This window comes from Haemorhous mexicanus, chromosome 8, assembly GCF_027477595.1.
Source record: "Haemorhous mexicanus isolate bHaeMex1 chromosome 8, bHaeMex1.pri, whole genome shotgun sequence".
Taxonomy (NCBI): domain Eukaryota; kingdom Metazoa; phylum Chordata; class Aves; order Passeriformes; family Fringillidae; genus Haemorhous; species Haemorhous mexicanus.
In genome coordinates this window covers 11,010,026-11,029,389 of record NC_082348.1, presented here as the reverse complement: position 1 = coordinate 11,029,389, position 19,364 = coordinate 11,010,026, and the positions used below count along the sequence as shown (strand labels likewise).

At 42.4% G+C, this 19,364-nt stretch overlaps 1 protein-coding gene across 1 annotated transcript in view; it reads right to left on the bottom strand.

Moving 5' to 3' along the window:
* The window catches only part of SEMA5B (semaphorin 5B), a 266,561-nt gene that overhangs the window by 7,791 nt on the left and 239,406 nt on the right, over positions 1-19,364 (bottom strand). Inside the window, exons 21-22 of the mRNA XM_059852719.1 lie at positions 18,813-18,857; positions 15,440-15,645 (exon numbers count right to left, since the gene is read on the bottom strand). Coding sequence (XP_059708702.1) covers positions 15,440-15,645; positions 18,813-18,857 — 251 coding nt within the window. The remainder of the gene's footprint in view (positions 1-15,439; positions 15,646-18,812; positions 18,858-19,364) is intronic.

The following is a 19,364-nucleotide window of genomic DNA, read 5'->3' as shown; positions in this document are numbered from 1 at the left end:
GCGCCCACTGCACAGTCAGGGTTCTTCCACATCCCAGCTGTGACCACTGAAAGGATCAGCTACCCTGGGCTCAAAGACAAGACCACAGGCAGTACATTTATCTCCCTATTTCTTTGCAATCAAATCATTTTACTGCATGGGGAGGGGGAGAGGAGGAGGAAGAAAAGAAAATGTTTTCTTCTAATCAGCAGACTGACAGCTACAGCTACCCTGGGAGCTTACAACTCCCAATTTCATACAAGATGTTAGGAGGAAAAGCTTTCCTGTGCCAAAGCTACCCTGGCAAAGAAATTTCCCAATTGCTGAAACACCAAATAAGTTTTTCAGAAATGAGCACTGCCTGAAACATCTCATACATGAAAACTGGAGGAGATCCAGCCCACTCCTGGTCTGACTGCAATCTCCCCCCTGCCTGGAGTCCCTAAATTCATCCCATAGCACAACACTTGTAGGAACCAAGGACAGAATTTGTATAGGCATGCTTTAGGTGACAAATATTTTCAAGAAATGAGAATTTGTGCCCTTCCATATAGAAGGAAAAAAAGTAAATGTCATGCTTTGCTCCCAGTCACCCAAAGAAATATTAAAGTAGTGTGGCCAACAGTTTGCTGCTTTGTGCTGGAGGCTGGGAAACAAGGAAGCCAGCCTCAGTCCTCCAGTGCTTGCTATGCTTCCTTGGGAAATTCAATTAACTGCTCTGCGCCTCCGTGTCTTCTGACCCAGCTTGAGAAAAACAAAGTTTGACATTCCCTGTGAAAAGGCACTTTTCTAAGTACTACCACCAAATATTTGGGGGAGTTGCTCTCTTGTGAGCCCCACAGGTGTTCACACTGGCTGTACACGATGGCTGCTGTTTCCTATTGATGTTCCTAGTCTGGGATACCCACTGCTGGCACCGTAACTCCATGGCCACAGCAGGAAGGAAGATGAAGAGGCTGAGTCCCACTGCCACAGTTTCTCTGGACTCTCTTGAAACTGGTCCAATATCCAGGCTTTGTCTGGGTTGGTTAAGATTCATGACATGACAGGATTGCCACCTCTGAAATTTAGTGAGATGAAAATCCTGACCTGCAATAGCTCAGGACCATCTTGATATGAGGACAAAGACCTCAGGACTCAACTTCTTTGGCTTTGAGATGGAAAATATGTATTAATTTTAATATGTTACACAGTATTAAAAACTAGCCCATTACAACAGATTTAGCCATTAATTAGCATGATTTGCAATTTTTCTCCTCTCTCTTCTTATGTTCATATAATACTTAAGAAAAACACCACAACTGGTCATTTGCTCTTTTTGGTTTTATTTTGAATGGAGGGCTTATATCTTAAGGAAATACCTCATAAAATGGCTTAGTGGAATTTATAATACAATTAGCTACAAATAATTTGTCTCTGGAAATGCTGCAGAGGTAGTACTGTCCTAAATCAGCATGATCAATGTGCACTGCTTTAACATTTCCCCCCACAAACTTATTGTCTGTCTCATTTTAATAAACAGATGATTAGGTTCCTTGGCACTCGAAATTGGTTGATATTTTGTGGAAGGGAAATTAGGCAGCAGTGAAATTTAGAGATGTACACAGACACACTCATGCATTCACTGCAGGAGAAAAGGCTGTAGTTAAATCTCTCTGGGTCGATTCCTGTGCTGCTTTACTCAGAGTTTTAACCCCTGCTCTCATCCCACGGGTCTTCACAGTGACAGTACAGAGATGGCCAACGACTTTCCTTTTGGAAGGTATTTCCCCATTGCTGTGTGGGTTATGCCATTGAGGTCAGAGCCTCCTGACAACCTGAACTCACTGCAGTTCCTGTGGGATGGGAACATCCTGCTGCACCCTGGATGCCCCCAGCAATACTGAACAGTCCCAACAGGAAAGGCAAGAGCTGTCACCAAAGTTGTCACCAGCTTGTCACAAAACCCAACACAGACCAGACCCTGGCTCCCAGCCCAACTCCTGCCAGTGTCTCATCCCCTCAGCCCCCCTGAGCCAGGTCCCCAGTATGACCAGGGCCAAGAAGTGCTTCCTGAAGACAACACCCAGCATGTCCTCCTAGAAGGGACAGTCCTTTGGTGCTTTTGCAGGGACTTGTCAGTGGCTGCAGCAGCAAAGCTGACTGAGCAGCCCAGCCAGCACTAGAGCTCACCAGAGGTTTCAGGAAGGAAAAGAGACTTGCCTTTTCAACCTGAGCCCCCCTGCACCACCGTCCTGCACCCTCCAGGGCAACAGACCCGTCAGTCATCTGAGCACCTCCAGACCTTTCCAATGACACTTCTGACACTCAACCTGTATCTTCCTCTTTTTGTCTGCTTCCTCCCATATCAAACACTACTGACTGCCCTTGCCAGCAACTACAACCTTTTACAACTGTCTGCTCAGTAAGCAGAAAGAACAAAAAGCCTGATCAATGCTTACTGCTGCAAATTAGTTGTGGCAAAATCTCCATGCCATACACACAATGTATTCCAAACACCAAGGAAAATGCATTTCAGGCCATCATTTTGGTCCTATCCTGCCTTGAGAAGAAAGAAGCTTCTGGTATTTGTGCAAGCATAATATTCCACATAAAAAGTGAGGCCAGACTGAGCTAATATGAAAACCTGTGGAATGCACTTAGGAAAAGCACTCCATTCCACTAACAATTATTTCTTTTAACTGCTTCCTCCCTTACAGTATGAGCCATGACATCCTGGCATAGCTGATATAATTTGTTTCTTTTGGTCTGCTCACCATTAAACTCAATTCAAGGGCCTGTTAGCAGAAGGAAAGCCACCAGCATGCTCTAACACAGCCAAGTGGATCACTCAAAAGCAAGCCCAACTTAACTGCTTTCCTTAAATGACACCTTACACACACTTTAGGCTGCATTGGCATATGACTAAAATAATTTGAAAAAATCTCTGACCCAGGAACTCTGCTTTGTCAAGCAGGGATGTTTTCAGATGGACTACGATGGTTATGGCTTTAACAGACTGTAAAAGAGCAGCAGCTTGCTCCCTTATATGTGATCTGTCAAGAGATCCAGTCTTGCTGTTGGTGAATTGCATGTCCATGCCAAGCACAACAGAATCCGAAGTATTTCAATAATTATGGAATTATATGAACAATTGATCACTCATGCAAGTGTGCAGTTAGAAGTGGAGGAGTCTGAGGGGAAGGGTCACACCTTAGCAGAGCATTCACATGCACTCACAGGCTGCTTCTCCCAGTTACAGCTCAGTGCTGGGTGTGTTAAACATGACTCTGTCGTGCCACATGCATACATTTAACATTTAACTTTGTTCAGCTTTCTCCATTGATCTTTTTAGCCTAGGTCATCATTCAGATTTTCCATTTGTTCATTTCTATCCAGCAAGACCTTGCCACTACTTCCCCAAATTCTGCCTCTGCTCCAAAACATTAAGTCATTATCCACTGACCTACTTGCTTACATTCTCCCAGATGTATCAAAACATCTTTACACATAACAGTATGGTACTTCCAGTACTACTCCCAACTCCCATCCCACAGCTGCAAGTATAAGCTGTGTAAACATTTCTTACACACATAAACAGATCAAATGTTTCAATTTCCAATATGCAGTCATGAAAATTTAAAACTTGATTTAAAAAGTAGATGGGCATCTCCTCACTCAAAATTAAAAGGAAGTCCATATATTTTTGAGAAGCAAAGTGAAAATGATACTTCTAAAAGCTTCTGATACTCGTACAACTAATACCAGAATTAGGGCCATAATGTAGTTCCCACAGGGAACTATGATGACAAGATTTCCTTAATCTGCTCATGTAGAAAGCACTCAGCTTTTCAGAGCTCAGCATTCTCGCCGAGTTCCAGATCTTTCTATTTTGGGGGTTGTGGAGGAAGAGTCAGCAAGTTTCCCAGGAGTTTTGTAGGTTAATCTACACCAGCTATGCAGCACTAGAATCCCAGTTAAGTCAATGAGCAAGGACAACTTCCCCCAGCCTCACAGCTCCTCCACTATTTCCCTTTAAACAGGTATAATTTCACTTCTTCTGCCTCCCACCCATGACACTTTCCTCTTTAGAAAGGTAAAAAAGAAAAAAGTTGGGGGACCTTCCCTGGACAGCTTCAAACAATTTTTTTCAGTTTTTATGGTTCCCACCACTTTAGCCTCTGAAGAGGCTGAACGATGCAGTGCACACCTTTCCATGGCTCATCAGAGACGTGCTGCCTGTGACAGGGCTGCACAGCTTTAGGTTTCCACCTTGGTATTTTGTCTGTAATGTTGAACGTCCCAGTGTACTACTAAGAAAAACTTCCCCTTTCCTTCACCACAGGATGAGTGCAGCCATGAAGGAACCAGGGGTAACAACTTCAGTCACTGCTAACCCTGCTCATCCACTGTGAACACGGCAGAGGGTCTAAAATCAGGGTCCAGGGAACAGACAGCAACTTTGTAGCCAACCCATTTCTCTTAGTAAATCCAAATGAAGCCCACGTGCATCCCTCATCCTTCAGCTGCAGAAATCGAAAGGACAACACTCCTGCTAAACTTAGCCACACAATTATCCCTAAAAGAGTTGAGGCAGCCTTTCCAACTTTCCTTGTAACAGCATCCAACAGACCTCCTGTAGCAACAGTGGGATGGCCATTATGCCCCCTCATTCCCCAGGAAAATTGAGGGATAAGGGAATTGTGCAATGATGTAATGAAACCAAGATCCAACATTTAGGTTCTTTTGTGCTCCTTTTATACCATTTGCTTCTTGCAATGAAATCGATTGAGCAAAATGCCTTTTTGATGCAGATCAGCTGTTTCATGGAGCTAGACATGCCTCCTTGTTAAAGGATGTTACTTTTTGCATTGTTGGAACATTAGCCAAATGACTCAGGGCTGTGGAAATATATTAATATTATGAAACATTTCTCAAAGCTTGTACATTTCTGGAAGTACCAGGGCAGAGATCTCGGAATTATAATTAATCAGTAAATTTGGGAATAATTAGCATAATAATTACATTTCAACAAAATAAACCATACAACTAAAATAACCTCTTTTGGCGATAACTGACACCAAGAAAATACATGACGTCTGGCCCACCCACATGCTCCCTTTTCTTCTGATCAACTGGATGCCACAACACTGCTGTGCCTCTTGAGCTAAGAATTACAAATAACCCTGGAAAGATGGAAAGTTGCCAGAAAGACCTTATGAGACCCATGTATTTACTCCAAGCTAGGAGTGATTTTTAAGACTTGAATGACTCCTCTTTCTGATTTTTCTTTAAAATTTGCTTAGTGTCTTATGCCAACCAAACTATCTCACCTGATGCTTTTATAAAACCTCTTAAGCTCTGCCTACACGGAGTCAAAGGAAGCAGTGGCCAGGGTTTATGTATTGAGCTTTTTCCTGATGAATTCAATAAGGCTGTTTGCAGGATTTACAGTGAAGTGTAGATGTACAGATGAGGAACCTATTTTCTATATAAGAAGGTTATTCGTCTCAAAAAGAGATACAAAAAAATCCCACTGGGACACTAAACTTATGATTGCATTTTCTTTTTGGATGGAAGCTTACCATATTTTTAGACTGGAGATTCTTTGTTCACTGTTATTGGTAAATAAATTAGACAACCCCCAAATGATGGCAGCATCTGTAGATGTGCTCAGGTTGACAATAGAACTAACATCCAATTATCAGAAAATGAATAGCTCAAGTTATTTATAGCTGTTTGAAAATAGCTATTTTATCCTTGCACTTAGGAGGGAGTGAAGTTATATTACTGCTATTGTAAACTTATAAAACCCTTCAGAGCTGGCAACATAAAGGACCATTGTCAGAGGATGCTTTGGCACATCTCTGACTTCAAGCACATGAGTAAGATGGCAAAACAAATTGCATGTAATAGTAAGGCGAACTGAAGTATTTTTCTGAACTGGAAACTGAAGTCTGAGGAGGTCATGGAAACCTTCCCACTGGCAAGTGCAGGTGTCTAGCCTAAAGCCTGCAATTTAGCCCCAGCTTGCCTATGATTTGGGGGTGGCAACACCCATGACGTGGTGTCCAGACACAAAAGAGGAATTTCAAGGCTGCCCCAACTGCTTCCCAATATAGCTGATGCCCAGGATATAGCAGACATGATCTCAGCTGTGTGGGAAGGTGTAAACTGTCTCCTCACTGCACTCCTGGGCCTTAGTGAATGCCCTTCCTGGGTGCCCCACGCACACAAGAGTGTTACTAGAGGGGCTCAGCATGCTCCAGTACTCAGACAAATTCACCAGAGGCATAATCACGGCCCTTTAAAACTGACATTAATCACTCTGGATGCAGATGATGGTTTGGAGCACTGGGCTGTACTGGGCTTCAGCTGATGGTAACTGGGGCTGTCTGGGGGCACAGCTCCCACTGCCTCGCTGCTCTCATATTGGAGCAAAAAACCTTGAGGTTTTGGACGGCCTCAGAGCTGCTTGTTCTGATGAATTACCAGCACAAGTCATGCAGCCTCATGCCAGCCCACAGTGCTGCATTTAGACTGAGAATTGCAAAGGTGTAACTGCAGTGGTGAAAAAAGAAGTAATAAAAATAAAAGTAAAAACTGGGCCCAATTTGCCATCTGCTAACTCCATTCAGTCTCTTATAGTCTTACTGCTTTCCAAATTCTCTCACCCTCTAAATAGCTGCTTTTTTATTATTTTCCTCAGGATTGCTTTATTTTCTCCCCATGTTGCCTCTCACCTTGTTATTTCCTCCCTACATTTGTAACCTCCTCAGGTCATTTTCCATTAGTCCTATACCAGTGGCTGTTTTTTTGACACACCTCCCAGTTTAATATCTTCTGCTCATTTAATTAACACACTGACTGCACTCTCTCCAAGGTCGTTAATGAAGATATTAAATAAAGCCAAACCTTGCATTACTGCTTGCAGCATCCCAAACAACTCCTCCCCATAGCCCTGTTTGTTCCCATCAACAATTGCCCAATGTTCACAGTCCATTAGCCAGGTTTCAATCTCTACAGCAGCCTTCCTGTCCAAGCCAATTTCTATTTACACATCACAAGATTATTTAAGACACCAATACCACCCTCTTTGCTTTAGATGTATGGACGAGTGAAGCTACATTTTTAACCAGCTGAGAATCTGCAGCTCTAACTCTGTGCAAAAAGTGATTATGTTTGATTTCTCCCTGCTCAGCATTAGGTCTTGGCTCAGCTGTCAGCTCAGCTGAACCACCTTTCATTTCATCAGGGTATGTGATATGTTGCCTCTCAAATATTAATTCAGATCTTCCTGCATATTAATACTGACACAGATTTGTTTCAATGAGTTTCCATTGCTGTAACTGAAAGCACAGTCAAGTCAATCCCATTTGTTTCTCCTGGTTTCACTCTCTAGAATGGCCCTGGCTGCCAAATTTTACAGACAGAGCAGGATTTAACACCCCATTGATGTGCTTGGTTGAATGGGGAAGGCCCAGGCGTTCTCTAGCGATTGTGGGCCTGCATGCTCACAGATGTTCTGTCTGATCCCCAAATCCAGCTGACATTTCCCACACAGACTTACTCAAGCTACTTGTGGAACTTTAGTGCATTGGACTTCTGTAGCTTAACAGTGACTCAATTAGCAGGGCAGAAATGAGCCTGCTTTCTCACTAACACTTTCGTATTACCTTTGCAATTCACGGCACTGGGGGTTTGCCTAAGGTCCCTGATATTTATAGAGATAATTGGAGTTGTTCACTAGCTGAGTCTCAGAGACTCTGGGATACAGTCCATCTAGATTCCTTCATCCACAGATTTTCAGTTCTTTCCTTTATTCACATGCTTTGTGCCAAATCTCAGGACGATATTGGAGCTGACTCAGTGAGGATTCCTCCAGCTCTATGGGAGTGCAGGCAGAATTACTCCTGCTTCCCCTAGGCCAAACCTCTTGTATATATATAAATGATGCACCAGGGAAAGTGGCTGTGGCTGTAGTGTTACCCCAGCCTGTGCAGCTCATGCTGTGGCAACAGCCAGTGCATCCTGAGCAGCCCTGAGCTCTCAATGACTCTTCAGGACTGGGCGGTCATGGTCCAGAAAAAAAAGCTCAAGTATTTCATCTGTCCTCAGTCAGAGCTGCCAAGCACTCTGGAAACTGAGCTCTAGTCCTGAATACTGACACAGCTATCTTTATTTTGTATGCATGTAGCTCAATTTCTTTATAATTGTACTTAAGAATCCATTAATTGCAAGTGGAACAGTTCAAGAAGAATAGCCAGGCAGCTCATCTCTAAGTGGAGCACAAAGGTTATATGCTTTCTGATATTTATTGTTTGTCTAATATTACCTTCTCCCTTCACTTCAGTTCTCTGCCTCTTTCATGGCTCCCTTTAAAGTCTTCTGCAAACACATAATTAATTCCTCCTGCACATCCTGGTGGCACTGAGGATTTCCTGGTTCAGCTAACACACATAACACTTCTAGCCAGAGCTTCGACAAAGAGGAGAGAACAAAGGCAAAGAGGAGAGAATCACCCCAAGCACTTGGTCCAAGGGAAACCATTAACTTCTAGTAAATGAGGAAAGGGTATATTTGAAATATTCCGCTGCTGACCAGTAGAGGGAAGTCATGTAAGCAAGCAGCAGCAAGTCCAGTGTAATTTTGTTATGCCCATTCCTGTAGTTCTTCAATTAATTATTCTTCCAGCACAGCTGGGTGGGTGCAGGCTTGTACATGTCAACCTCAGAAAAATCAGGAAAGGGGAAAATTGCAAGAAAAAGGTAATATCAGTCATTAGATCAATTAGTGTAGCCAGAAAAATCAGATAATCTTTGGAACACATCTGTCTGTCTGCAGTTCTGAAACAGCAGCTTACATATTCAAAAACCTGCCAGATTTTCCAGCTACACTCATTGGTCTAACTAAAAACAAACCAAAACTTGTCTACCTACAAACAGATTATCACAGCTGCAGTAATACTACTCCAAAGAAAGGCTCATGTGAGCATCCATGATGATCTAGCCTGTGAGAAGGCAGAGCATGGGCCATATCCCAAAGGTGGCTGTAGAGGAGTTGTAAAGAGGGAGCAGAGAAGGCTGAGTCAATAAGCAGAAAAATGTGACAGAATACTATGAAGCATCTACCCACAGTGTCAAAACCTCTTAACATGGCTTAAAAACAAAAAGTCATCTCAAAAGCCAGACTCTCTTAAAAATGGTGGGCAAAAAGGAACAGTGAGGATTCCCACCCTATAGGGAGCAGCAACACCCTGTGAAGCAGCAAGGGTTTGCATGAAAAACAGATGGAGCAGGGACTCAATTCCCATCGGGGGACTGCTGTGAGCAGCTGCTTAGTATCCCAGAGGGAGCAGGAGCAAGGTAACACTCCGATCTGAACTGGCGGTCTCCCCTACTCTTAAATACTTTATCTATGCGAGTGCGCTGTGACTCACACACAGCAACCCGCTGAGCCCCTGCTGCCAGGGGTGGGGACAGCGCCAGGAGAGGCACATCCCTCCCTGGGCACAATCATCCCAGGACAGGCACACCTCCAGGCATGCTTGACTGCTCAATTTGACTCGAGCCAATGATATAAAGGGAGAAAAGACACTAATAGATTTTGACTGAGACGCACCACTTAATCCTTTTTTCCCCATCAGTAAGCTCTCTTGCTTTCCCTTCATAGTAGGCATTATGCAAATCAAGAGTCCCCTGAAGTGATATTTGCAACTGCAGGATCATACAAGAAAGGGCACAATGCTTCTTTGCCAATTCAACCCCCTGCCCCTACTATTCTATTTCAAATAATACTATACTCATGGTAAGTACTAAAAATATGTACTCCACCATTCAAGCACTTAATGTTCTTAAATGCCATTTTGTTCAAGGGAAATGGCCTTTGTTAAACATGCAATTCACTGGGAACAGAATTTATATTTCAATCTGATTTACTATATCTATACATATATATATGGCTTTTTTTCCCCAGCTGATTACATCAGCTAACACCATGCAGCTAAAGCAAATACTTCAGGGACACTCTTGATAACTTCTTGAGAACACTGGGTATCATCAACTACTGCTTTATGTGTGAACTTTACAGCCACTTCCTGGGGCTTGAACAATGCAGTGAAAGGGTCACTGGGAAAAGAAAAAAGCTTATATCACAGTGCTATCAGTGCTGTGATCACCAAAAATAAATGGGTTAGCCAATTTTAGTTGAAGTAACAACACATCAAATTAAGTGGCAGGACACTGAAACACAAAGTTTTCCATGGAAAAGCAAACATCCTCTGAGACCAAGGCTGATTTTGACAAGCATTCCTCTAGGGCACTTGACAGCAGTTTAAATAGCTTTAACTTAAACCACTGGCTGCCTCCTCTCTATAAAAAAGGTGTGATTTTCAGCAGCAATGAAAATGACCATCACCAAGAGAGAGACATTTAAAATCCATACAGAGATTCACTTTCCTATGCCCTAAGCACTACTTTTTTTTTCACAGAATAAAATCACAGACTAGTCTGAACTGGAAGGGACCCACAAGGATCATCCTGTCCATCTCTCAAGCGAATGGCCCATACAGAATAACCTTGGCATTATTAGCACCATGCTCAAACCAACTAACTAATCTTTTTGCTAATTTTTGCAAGGTTGAAAGCCACACCAAACACCCAGCATGTTATTTTATTCAGAAGGATTCATCTTCCAAAGACAGAATTGGTTTCTGTGTCTCAGCTCTCCGTGTTAGTATTTTATTGCCATGAATTACTTGGGATTAGTAATGAAGTGTTGATCACAGGGCCCAGAGTCCTTTGTAGGGGGTGTCTGCTCTGCACTCTGTCATTTGTTTCCCAACAGCATTGTTCTCACTTCATTAGAAAATATTCGTTGCAGCTTCTAATTTATACAGTCCAAGTGATCTACTGATTATTCCCCCCATTTTCTGGTAACTGCATCTATATTTGCTGTATCATTTTAGGCAAGTGCAGGACTCACAGTTCTACTAAAGTTAATGCGTATTGTTCTAATGTCCTAGAAAAGTCAGATATCAAGCAATACATCAAACACTTAGTTTCCCTCTTTCATTGCCATATCCTGCAATCTCACCTCATCTTTTCCCACAATAAATTTAATCCTTGACATAAATGACTGTTTTGCTTCAGTGTTTGGCCCTTAGTTCCTACAGCAGCAGTGCTGATGCCAGAGAAGATGCAATGCTCAGGTGCTTCCTCAGGTTATTTGAGGCATCAGTACAGAGAGTTTTACTGCGTGACTTACAACTAAAGCTGTGTGGAAGGAAGGAAGGAAGGACAGAGGGAGGTCTGTCCAGCACAATCGCAAAGAAAATCTGCAGAATCATCATCAAAACCATCCTGCAACTTACATTTCTCACTGATCCCATCTGGCCTGATCCAAAGGCCATTGGATCTTGGATTTGGACCAATATGCAGACGCCTTTGTCCAAATCCCGCGTAGAATAAAATGTTGGCTCTCTTTATTGGCAGAGGATTTAGCAATAGGAAGAAGTTCAGTCCAAACCCTTTCTCCATGTGTGGCTGTTCCAAGAGATCCTAATTCACAAGGGCTCAATCTTGACCCTACATCCTCCTGCTTCTACTGCAGGATCATCTGGCTTTCCATCAGCACAGCTGTGCTAAGTAACTCACACAAGGCACGGAGCAGCTGAAGCAAGATGTTAAATAGAAGATCTCCTCACTGCTTTGATAATCAGTTATTATTTAATTGGCGTGGCGGTACTGGGAAGGTTGTAGGTGGTTCTGTAACCCGTCATGCCAAAACGTGAAGAGCAGATAATTTTTATTTCATTATGCTTTTGTTCTGCACAGTCTTCAATATTGTCAGAGTGTTGTTTGAACTTCAACCAATTAATGAAACATGAACTGCTTATTAGGTGACCCAAAAGGTCTCTCCCCTACGATCTGTGAATACCAAATCAAAATCAACGTGTTGCTGGTAAATGCATATGCATGAAATCTTTCAAGACATCCTGGCTAAAATAGCTAATAATAAACCTCACATCATTCTTGAGAAAGCAGAACAGGAAGGGAAAAGGAGCCAACAAAAATAAAACACGCTTCTGCAAAACACTGCCTATGCAAGTTAGCATCAGCTACATGATCAATAGGTTGCCCATTATGTATGGTATTTACATCTGATCTGCATTACTGCACTGCTGTGCTGAAATGGCCAACAAGGCTCATATCAGCTAGCACTTCCTTCATTAAAATCTGCCTTCATATACAATTTACCTTGATTTATGAGTTTGCATTCAGTGCTGTACATTTGAATGTAACACTGCCAAACTTTCTACAGTGTTCACCTGCTGGTTGTAGAGCAGAGATATTTCAAGATGAAAACAAACTAAAGATGGTTGCAGAAGGCTTATTATTATCAAAGAATGGAAAAATAATAAACCTGTGCATATGGCCAGCCTTCTGCTACCATCATGTCACTGTGTATTATAAATTTTTGTTACTGAAAAGTAGTCTATACACCCTCTCTATTTCCTTATCCTGGATTTATTAACTCTTTCACACAGATATATACACATACAAACCTATAATTATTCTTTTGCTTTCATTAAAAAATGTTGAGGGTGGTTTCCTTGGTATCTGCTGAAGAGAAACTTATTTGGGTTTAGAATCTGGAATCTCAGGTGATTCCACTTTCTTTCACATGTACACATTTCAAATTCAGATAGGCCCATATCCAAGCTCAGTCCATCCCTCATTATCAGGAAGGTGAATTTTAGCTTCTCTATCATTTTAATGTTGATTCTGTGGCATCACAATAAAAACACACATGCTCCTTGAATGCATGAAAAATCTCACTCCTAACCCTTAAAAAAATCCTGTCAGTTATTCCTAAATATAAAACTGGCTAATAACAAGTTCCATAAGTAATTACACAGCACAGAGCACACAGAGCCTTTCCTTTTACTTCATTAATGCTATATGCTTCAAGGGAACACTGAGGAGTGGCAGATTTGTAGTATGAAATGAGAAATTTTCAGCCAAGAGCTTAGGAAAGGAGGGGCAATAGAGAAGGTGAGCAGAAGGAAATACTCAACAGGAATGGAGAAAAGAAGGCTTCACTTGACAAATAGATTTTACCCTTTCTGTAAACCTCTTTGCCTCATTCACCACTCTGAAGTGTATGACTTTGAGTTTTTCTCAGCAAGTAGCCCCTTGCTCCTAAACATTTAGCTTTGGTCTGTCCAATGACTGCAGATTTATGCACTTGAACTCTTTCACTTCCTAACATTCTGTAAATAAGCCCCATCTGGTCTATCTCTCCTTGTGTCCAAGTCCCTTCTTCCCGAATGTAAGTCATACAGTCTCAGTTAGCTAATGCCTTCCTTTAAATAAACCAGACTTTTCAAACCTTGATCTAATGCCTAAGCTCTTTATGTCCCTCGAAAGAAGACTCTAACAGCTGCTCACTGTTACTATGCACTAGATCAAGTATTCAGAGATGGATCCATCAAAGAGGTCAACTCCCTCCTGACACCACATTAACTAATCTGCTGCTATTTTAAACTTTGCTTAGCTTTGTTATTACTTCTACTTCACTGCACCACTTGACATAGACATAGTGCATTTCATAACCCATTCACCCAATTGATCAAGATCGTTCTGTGAACAACCTCATCCTTCTAAATTTTAACCATTCTGCCTATTTTAGCATCATCTGATAACACATGACAGCACAGTATAAATCATGAAGAAAATGTTAACACAAATCCAACCCTCTAACTACCTGCTTCTGGCCACAAAACCAAATTTGTGTCTTTTCTTTATTGTTTGCTATATAAGAAACAAGGGGATCCTCTTGCTCATTTCTTTGTTTCTGCAAGCCTTTTTAATCCGGGTCTTCCTATTGACTTTGCCACAGCAGCTCCCATAACTGGAAGGGTTACTTGGAAGTTTGATTCTTACAAGATCAAGTCCCTGTTCTTTACCTGTCTTAATAATTTATTACTGAACCTGTATATGCAGAGTGTGTAGAATAATGCATCCCGTGAAACTTTGTTAAAAGTCTCTGAAAATCCCGATATGTCTGCTGCTTCCCTCCTATCTAGATCAATATTTATTTAATTTAAAAAAGGAATCCAATTTGCTTGACATGATTTACTTTCCACAAATCTATGCTGACTTGCATTATGATGCTGAACTCTTATTAAACTGTATGCAACTATAGCCTTAAGCTTGCTAGCAAATGTAGTTTTGAGACTGCATTTATAGGCAGCAGTATCCTCTGAAAGGCTGCAATGCCCAACAAGGATTTCACCACATTCTTTTTACCACACTGGTCAGTTATTTTCCACCTCAAACTGTTTTCCTCTAAATCAGCAAAGCAACACTGACCCTTCTCAAATTATTTGATGCAAGCTCTTATTTCTGATATGCATTCACACTGCAAATCATAGCCATGTATCAGGAGTCGTACTGTGCCCAGCATTACACAGTTCCTACTTAGAAACAGTCCTCAACACCCAGGGAGTTTAGACTGTGGCAACAGTCCCACCACTGATCTTATTGTTGGGTCTCAGTGAGAAGCCAGGCCAGACCAGCAGAGGCAGCCAATCAAAATGTCAACAGCACGTAGCTGTAGGAAGGAACAAGCAGCTGCAGGGCTTCCTTCTGGCTTTTGTTCCTGTCCCAAATTATGCTCCACACTGTTCAAGTGACCCTAGGCAGGCTGTTCCCCCTGTGGTGACATGAAGCCCCTCCACCCTTGCCACTGCTCACTGCTCTGATCCCACGCTTCACCAGGAGGCTGATGCTCAAATCCAGTCTCAGGGTATTGTCTGCAGCACCCTGGGTCCTATCTGCTCTGATAATGGGCCATGCTCACTTTACCAAGCCGACATGCCAACAACACATGCCACTTCAGCACTCATCTCCTACAGGCTTCAGCTCCCCACTCTGCTACTGTCACTGAATTCTGCACAGCTGCCTGGGGTAAGTTTCTGTCCAGTACTGATAGAGGGGGGCAAAACCCTCTCTGCTTTCTCATTCACTCCAATTTGGCAGTCACCAAAGAATTTCCAAAATCTCATCCTACCAATGCACATTTTCCCAGCTATTTGTGCAATGAAGTTTCCATTTTTATTCTTCCTCCCCTCCATTTCCTCTTACCATGCACTAACAATGCACTGAACTGAGCTCTTACTGATTTTTTTAGAGGACAATTTGTATACATTCAATAGTCAGAATGGGCTGGAGTATCTTGGTATGTACTTGCCAGACTGGCATTCATCAGGACTGTGAAACAGAACAAAATCCCACTGCAGTAATGAGGCTTTTTAACCCCTTTGTGACAGCACAGCTAAATGCCCTTTCAACCCCATGTATAATGCCATCAGCTGGGCATAGAAACACAGACCTACCCAGTTCTAAACATGACATGAATACAGAATTTATTTAGGCAGTTTCAAGCTGTTTGTGGTATTTCTCCTCAAGTACCCTACCTTGAACTCCATAGGGGTGTACTTCTCATTCTTGGGGGTTGTGTTGCCCTTGTAATGGAGGTGGTTGGGAGTGGTTGGGTGGATAACAGTGGACTCCTGGGACTGCCTCTGGCAGCGCTGGCAATACACGTAAATCACAAACGTTAACAGGCTGGAGCCGAAGAAACAGGAGACCCCAGTGGCAATCAGATGGATGAGACTAAAACCTGCAAGGGAAATGACAAGAGAGGCTATTTTTAAAGAACGGCCCTTTTCCCTCCCCTGACAAGACCACAGGTGCAAATCAGAGCAATGACATCTCGGGATCAGTGTTAATAAGCTGTTGAAGTCAGAGTCTTACGTTCTAACATAAACTGACATAATCTCCCCACAAATCGGTCTCCCCACTGCAGCTCTGCCTTGTGCAGTTTAACAGGTTCATGCATTGTTTTCTCAAAGCTCCCTCCCTGTCTCTCCTCTCTCCCCTCTATTGATATTGAAACTAAACATTATGTTAAGCTGACAGCTAAAGAAATGAGCCATACAAACAATGCACATTAATGGATTCCAAAGCATGTGCGTGTCATGGAAATAAGGGGATAAAAATGCTCAGTGTTTCTCTGAAGGGGAAGGAAGGGAGGGAAAAACACTTTTTGTCAGCTGCCCAAAATGCCTATGGGACTGTGTGTGGGGTGGGGGAGATACACATTCCTCCCCCTTGTAATCCAAGTGTGCTCAGCATTCTTGCTTATTCATGGGATGGCATTGCCTTGGCCGTGTCTGTGCTACATCTGAGGTGTATTTGTAGTGCTAACAGTGAAATAGGGGTCCTCTGGAGAACAGGAAAGAAAAAGTGGACAAAGGAAAGGGGGACAGTGCTTGAAAAACATTTCTTTGTTGGCTTTCTCTGCAAATTGCAGAGCTAGGAAATCAGTTGCAGGCAGGTGCTGGCAGGGTAGCTACAGTGCAAATACTTCAAACAGAAAAGCTCTTGGACTATAAAAGCCTCCTGCAGAGATCCCTCCATGTGGGATTGCAACAGCACCCTTCAAGGCCAGCACTGACCTCTGGAAGGAGCTGTAGCTGGGCATCCCACACACTGGCAAGTACCTAACTCACAGCTCTGACTGGTGGGGGAAGAAAAGTCAGACAGCACTCCTCATTCCTCCCTTACCTCACTGAGTCTCATGCCCCACAGTAAAACACATCACCAACAGAAGTCTGACAACAGAACCAACAGAAACGACCACTAGAGCCAGCAAGTTATCAAAGCAACCAGAGGGATTATGGGATGGCAAAACTTTATGACCCTGTTGTATCTTGCTATGTGCAGGGGGGACTATACAGAAAGGAATCAGCTATTTGACTCCAAATGCTTCTGCCTTTCCTCTGCCTTTGCTCTGCCATCTTTCAAACAGGAATGACAGAGGCCCTAGAGCCCGAGGGGACCCCCTGACTGCTGGCCCCAGGGCAGCTGTCCCCTGGGTCAGTCACATCGCCTCAGTGGCGACTGCAGCGGTAAATTTCCTGTAGCACTTAAAAAGCCAATTCATTTGGACAGACTGCTGTGTTGACTTGACTGTGTGCAGAGAAATGGGGCTGCTCAGAAAGTGGCTTTAAATGAGGCTCATTCTTAGTCTGATCACAGCGTGCAGTTTTTTGGTGCCATCTTACATTTTAAGTGATATGCTTTTCAAATAGCAGATTCTGCCCATTAGTCAATGGCTCTCGTCTAATCTCTAGTTAAAAAAATCCTTCTGATTTTAAAAAGAACAAAACCAATAGAGTTCTACAGCAAAGTAATGCACTTCAATCATAATTACAGTAGGGACCATTCAAAATTTATTAGACTGACAAACTAGATTTATTTTTCAACCCACATTATAAAATTCCATTGCAAGATTACCATTTTCTATTGTTTTGGATCATGGTCCAAAAAAACCCAGCAGAAATACTATAATTTCCTACTAAATGTCACTAGACTTTTTCAAAAATAAATTTCCTTTCTAAAAACCTCTGCCTGTTTTGCATCACTCATGAGACCTAAAACATAGAATATGCAACTGTGTTCAGTAAAGCCACATGACACGCTGCCACATTCTCCTCCTGCCCAGATTTGCTTATATTGCAGTGAATGTTTCATTTCACTGCCACATTTGCAAGTCACAACATAGAGCTCTCTCCTATTTCACTCTCACCTTTGAAACACCCATCTGATTTTTCAAATGAGTTTTGGCTGTATCTTAGGGGGGGAAAAAAATATTATTTTGTTTGCAGCATGTGAGTCCCCAGGGAAAAGCTTTCTGGTTCATCACTTTGAAAATATAGATTTTCTGAGATGCATCAACAGAATTTCCATTGATTAGCTTCTTTGCCAAATATTGTAGAACACTACATTAATAAATAATATTAGCTATGGCAAAATGTAGATAGCAACAGCAAATACAGTGGTGGTGGAAAAAGAAGGAGGAAATGTGTGTACAGTGCATAACAGTAGAGTGCAAGCTATAGCAAGGGGTTCTCAAATCAAAGCAGAACCATTGCACCCTCTGAGGGGGAAGGAGTGATGCAGGAAGCCAAATATTACATTGCAGGAGCTGAAATCTTAATTCCATTGATTGCCCTCAGCTGCAAACTGAGAAGCCACATTTCCATGCCACAGGTGGCATGCCTGCTTTTGCCATGATCTCTACAGGGAGAAGAGATTTTGGCAGCCTGAAGATCATCTAGATTTCAGGAAAGCAGGGATGTGACGCTAGCAGGAACTGGCATGGCCATTAGTGTGAAACTAGCATTTTAAAATGTTAAAGGAACCTGCCATTTTCTTCAGTCTGCATTTTTACCATAGGGGCTCCCAGGGCAGTGGAAAAGTGACACTAATGGCTGGACATTTCCAAGTTACATGCAGAAAGGAGACACAGTTTCTGTGAGAGGTAAGAAGCTGAATAAAAGGAAGTGCTTGGAGGACAAGTATAAACCTCTAATCTCATCCTATATCAGCAAAGGATCTAAGAGACCCTGTCCACTGAAATCTTTATAGGTTATTTAAAAACACCTGCCTCCAAACAGCTGGAGGCTTACAGTGGTGAATGGGGAATAACCCTTTCTTGAACGTGAACCATTTACCCTGGATGTAGAGAGACACAAGCAATTGCTCTCTGGTAATTAATGACCCTCAGTGGCCAACCCAAACTTCCAAATAAATAAAAGTCTTGGACCTGACAAGTGGACATGAGATACATTCCTCCAGTTGGACTCAGACAGCAAGACTCCAGTGGAATTAAGGCTATCAGTGGGATATGAGCTGTATAGATTAATGGTTTGGTTGATATTGCACAGGGAGAAAACAAGTCGGTTAAGATAAAAATAAGATGTATAGTCAGTGGTAACCTACCTCCACAGTTCGTGCTCTCATCGATGCTGGAGGCTGGCAGGATCACTAAACAAAGAAAAGAAGATGGAGAAAGTTATCATTTTGCCATCCCTTTTCTTCTTCAAGTAATTAAACCCTTTGTGTTTCAGACACAAGAAGGTGCTCATATGTTCTGCAGCAAGCTGAGAGTCTCTCTAAATTGAATTATAAGATCATGGTTTGAAACACATGCAACGAAACCTCTCCAAAGATCTTGTAATTCCAGTTCTGTTACCTGATCACTCTTTAGCTTTTTCAATTTAGGGAAAAGATGTTAGCTGAAAAAACCATGAAAAAGAATACCATTGCCTAGAGATGTCAGATTTTTAAGTCAGTGCAATGTAATCCAAAAAAAAAGAACACGTGGAAAGGCATTATTCAGTCTAGACCATATCAGATATTTGCCTGAGAGATCCAATTTCCAGAAAGCACAGGGTGGAATATGCTGATGACCATCTGTCCATCAACAGTGTTGCTCTATTAGACCCTGGATTAATCTCCCACCTTCATACCCCAATTTTCTGCATCTGCCTC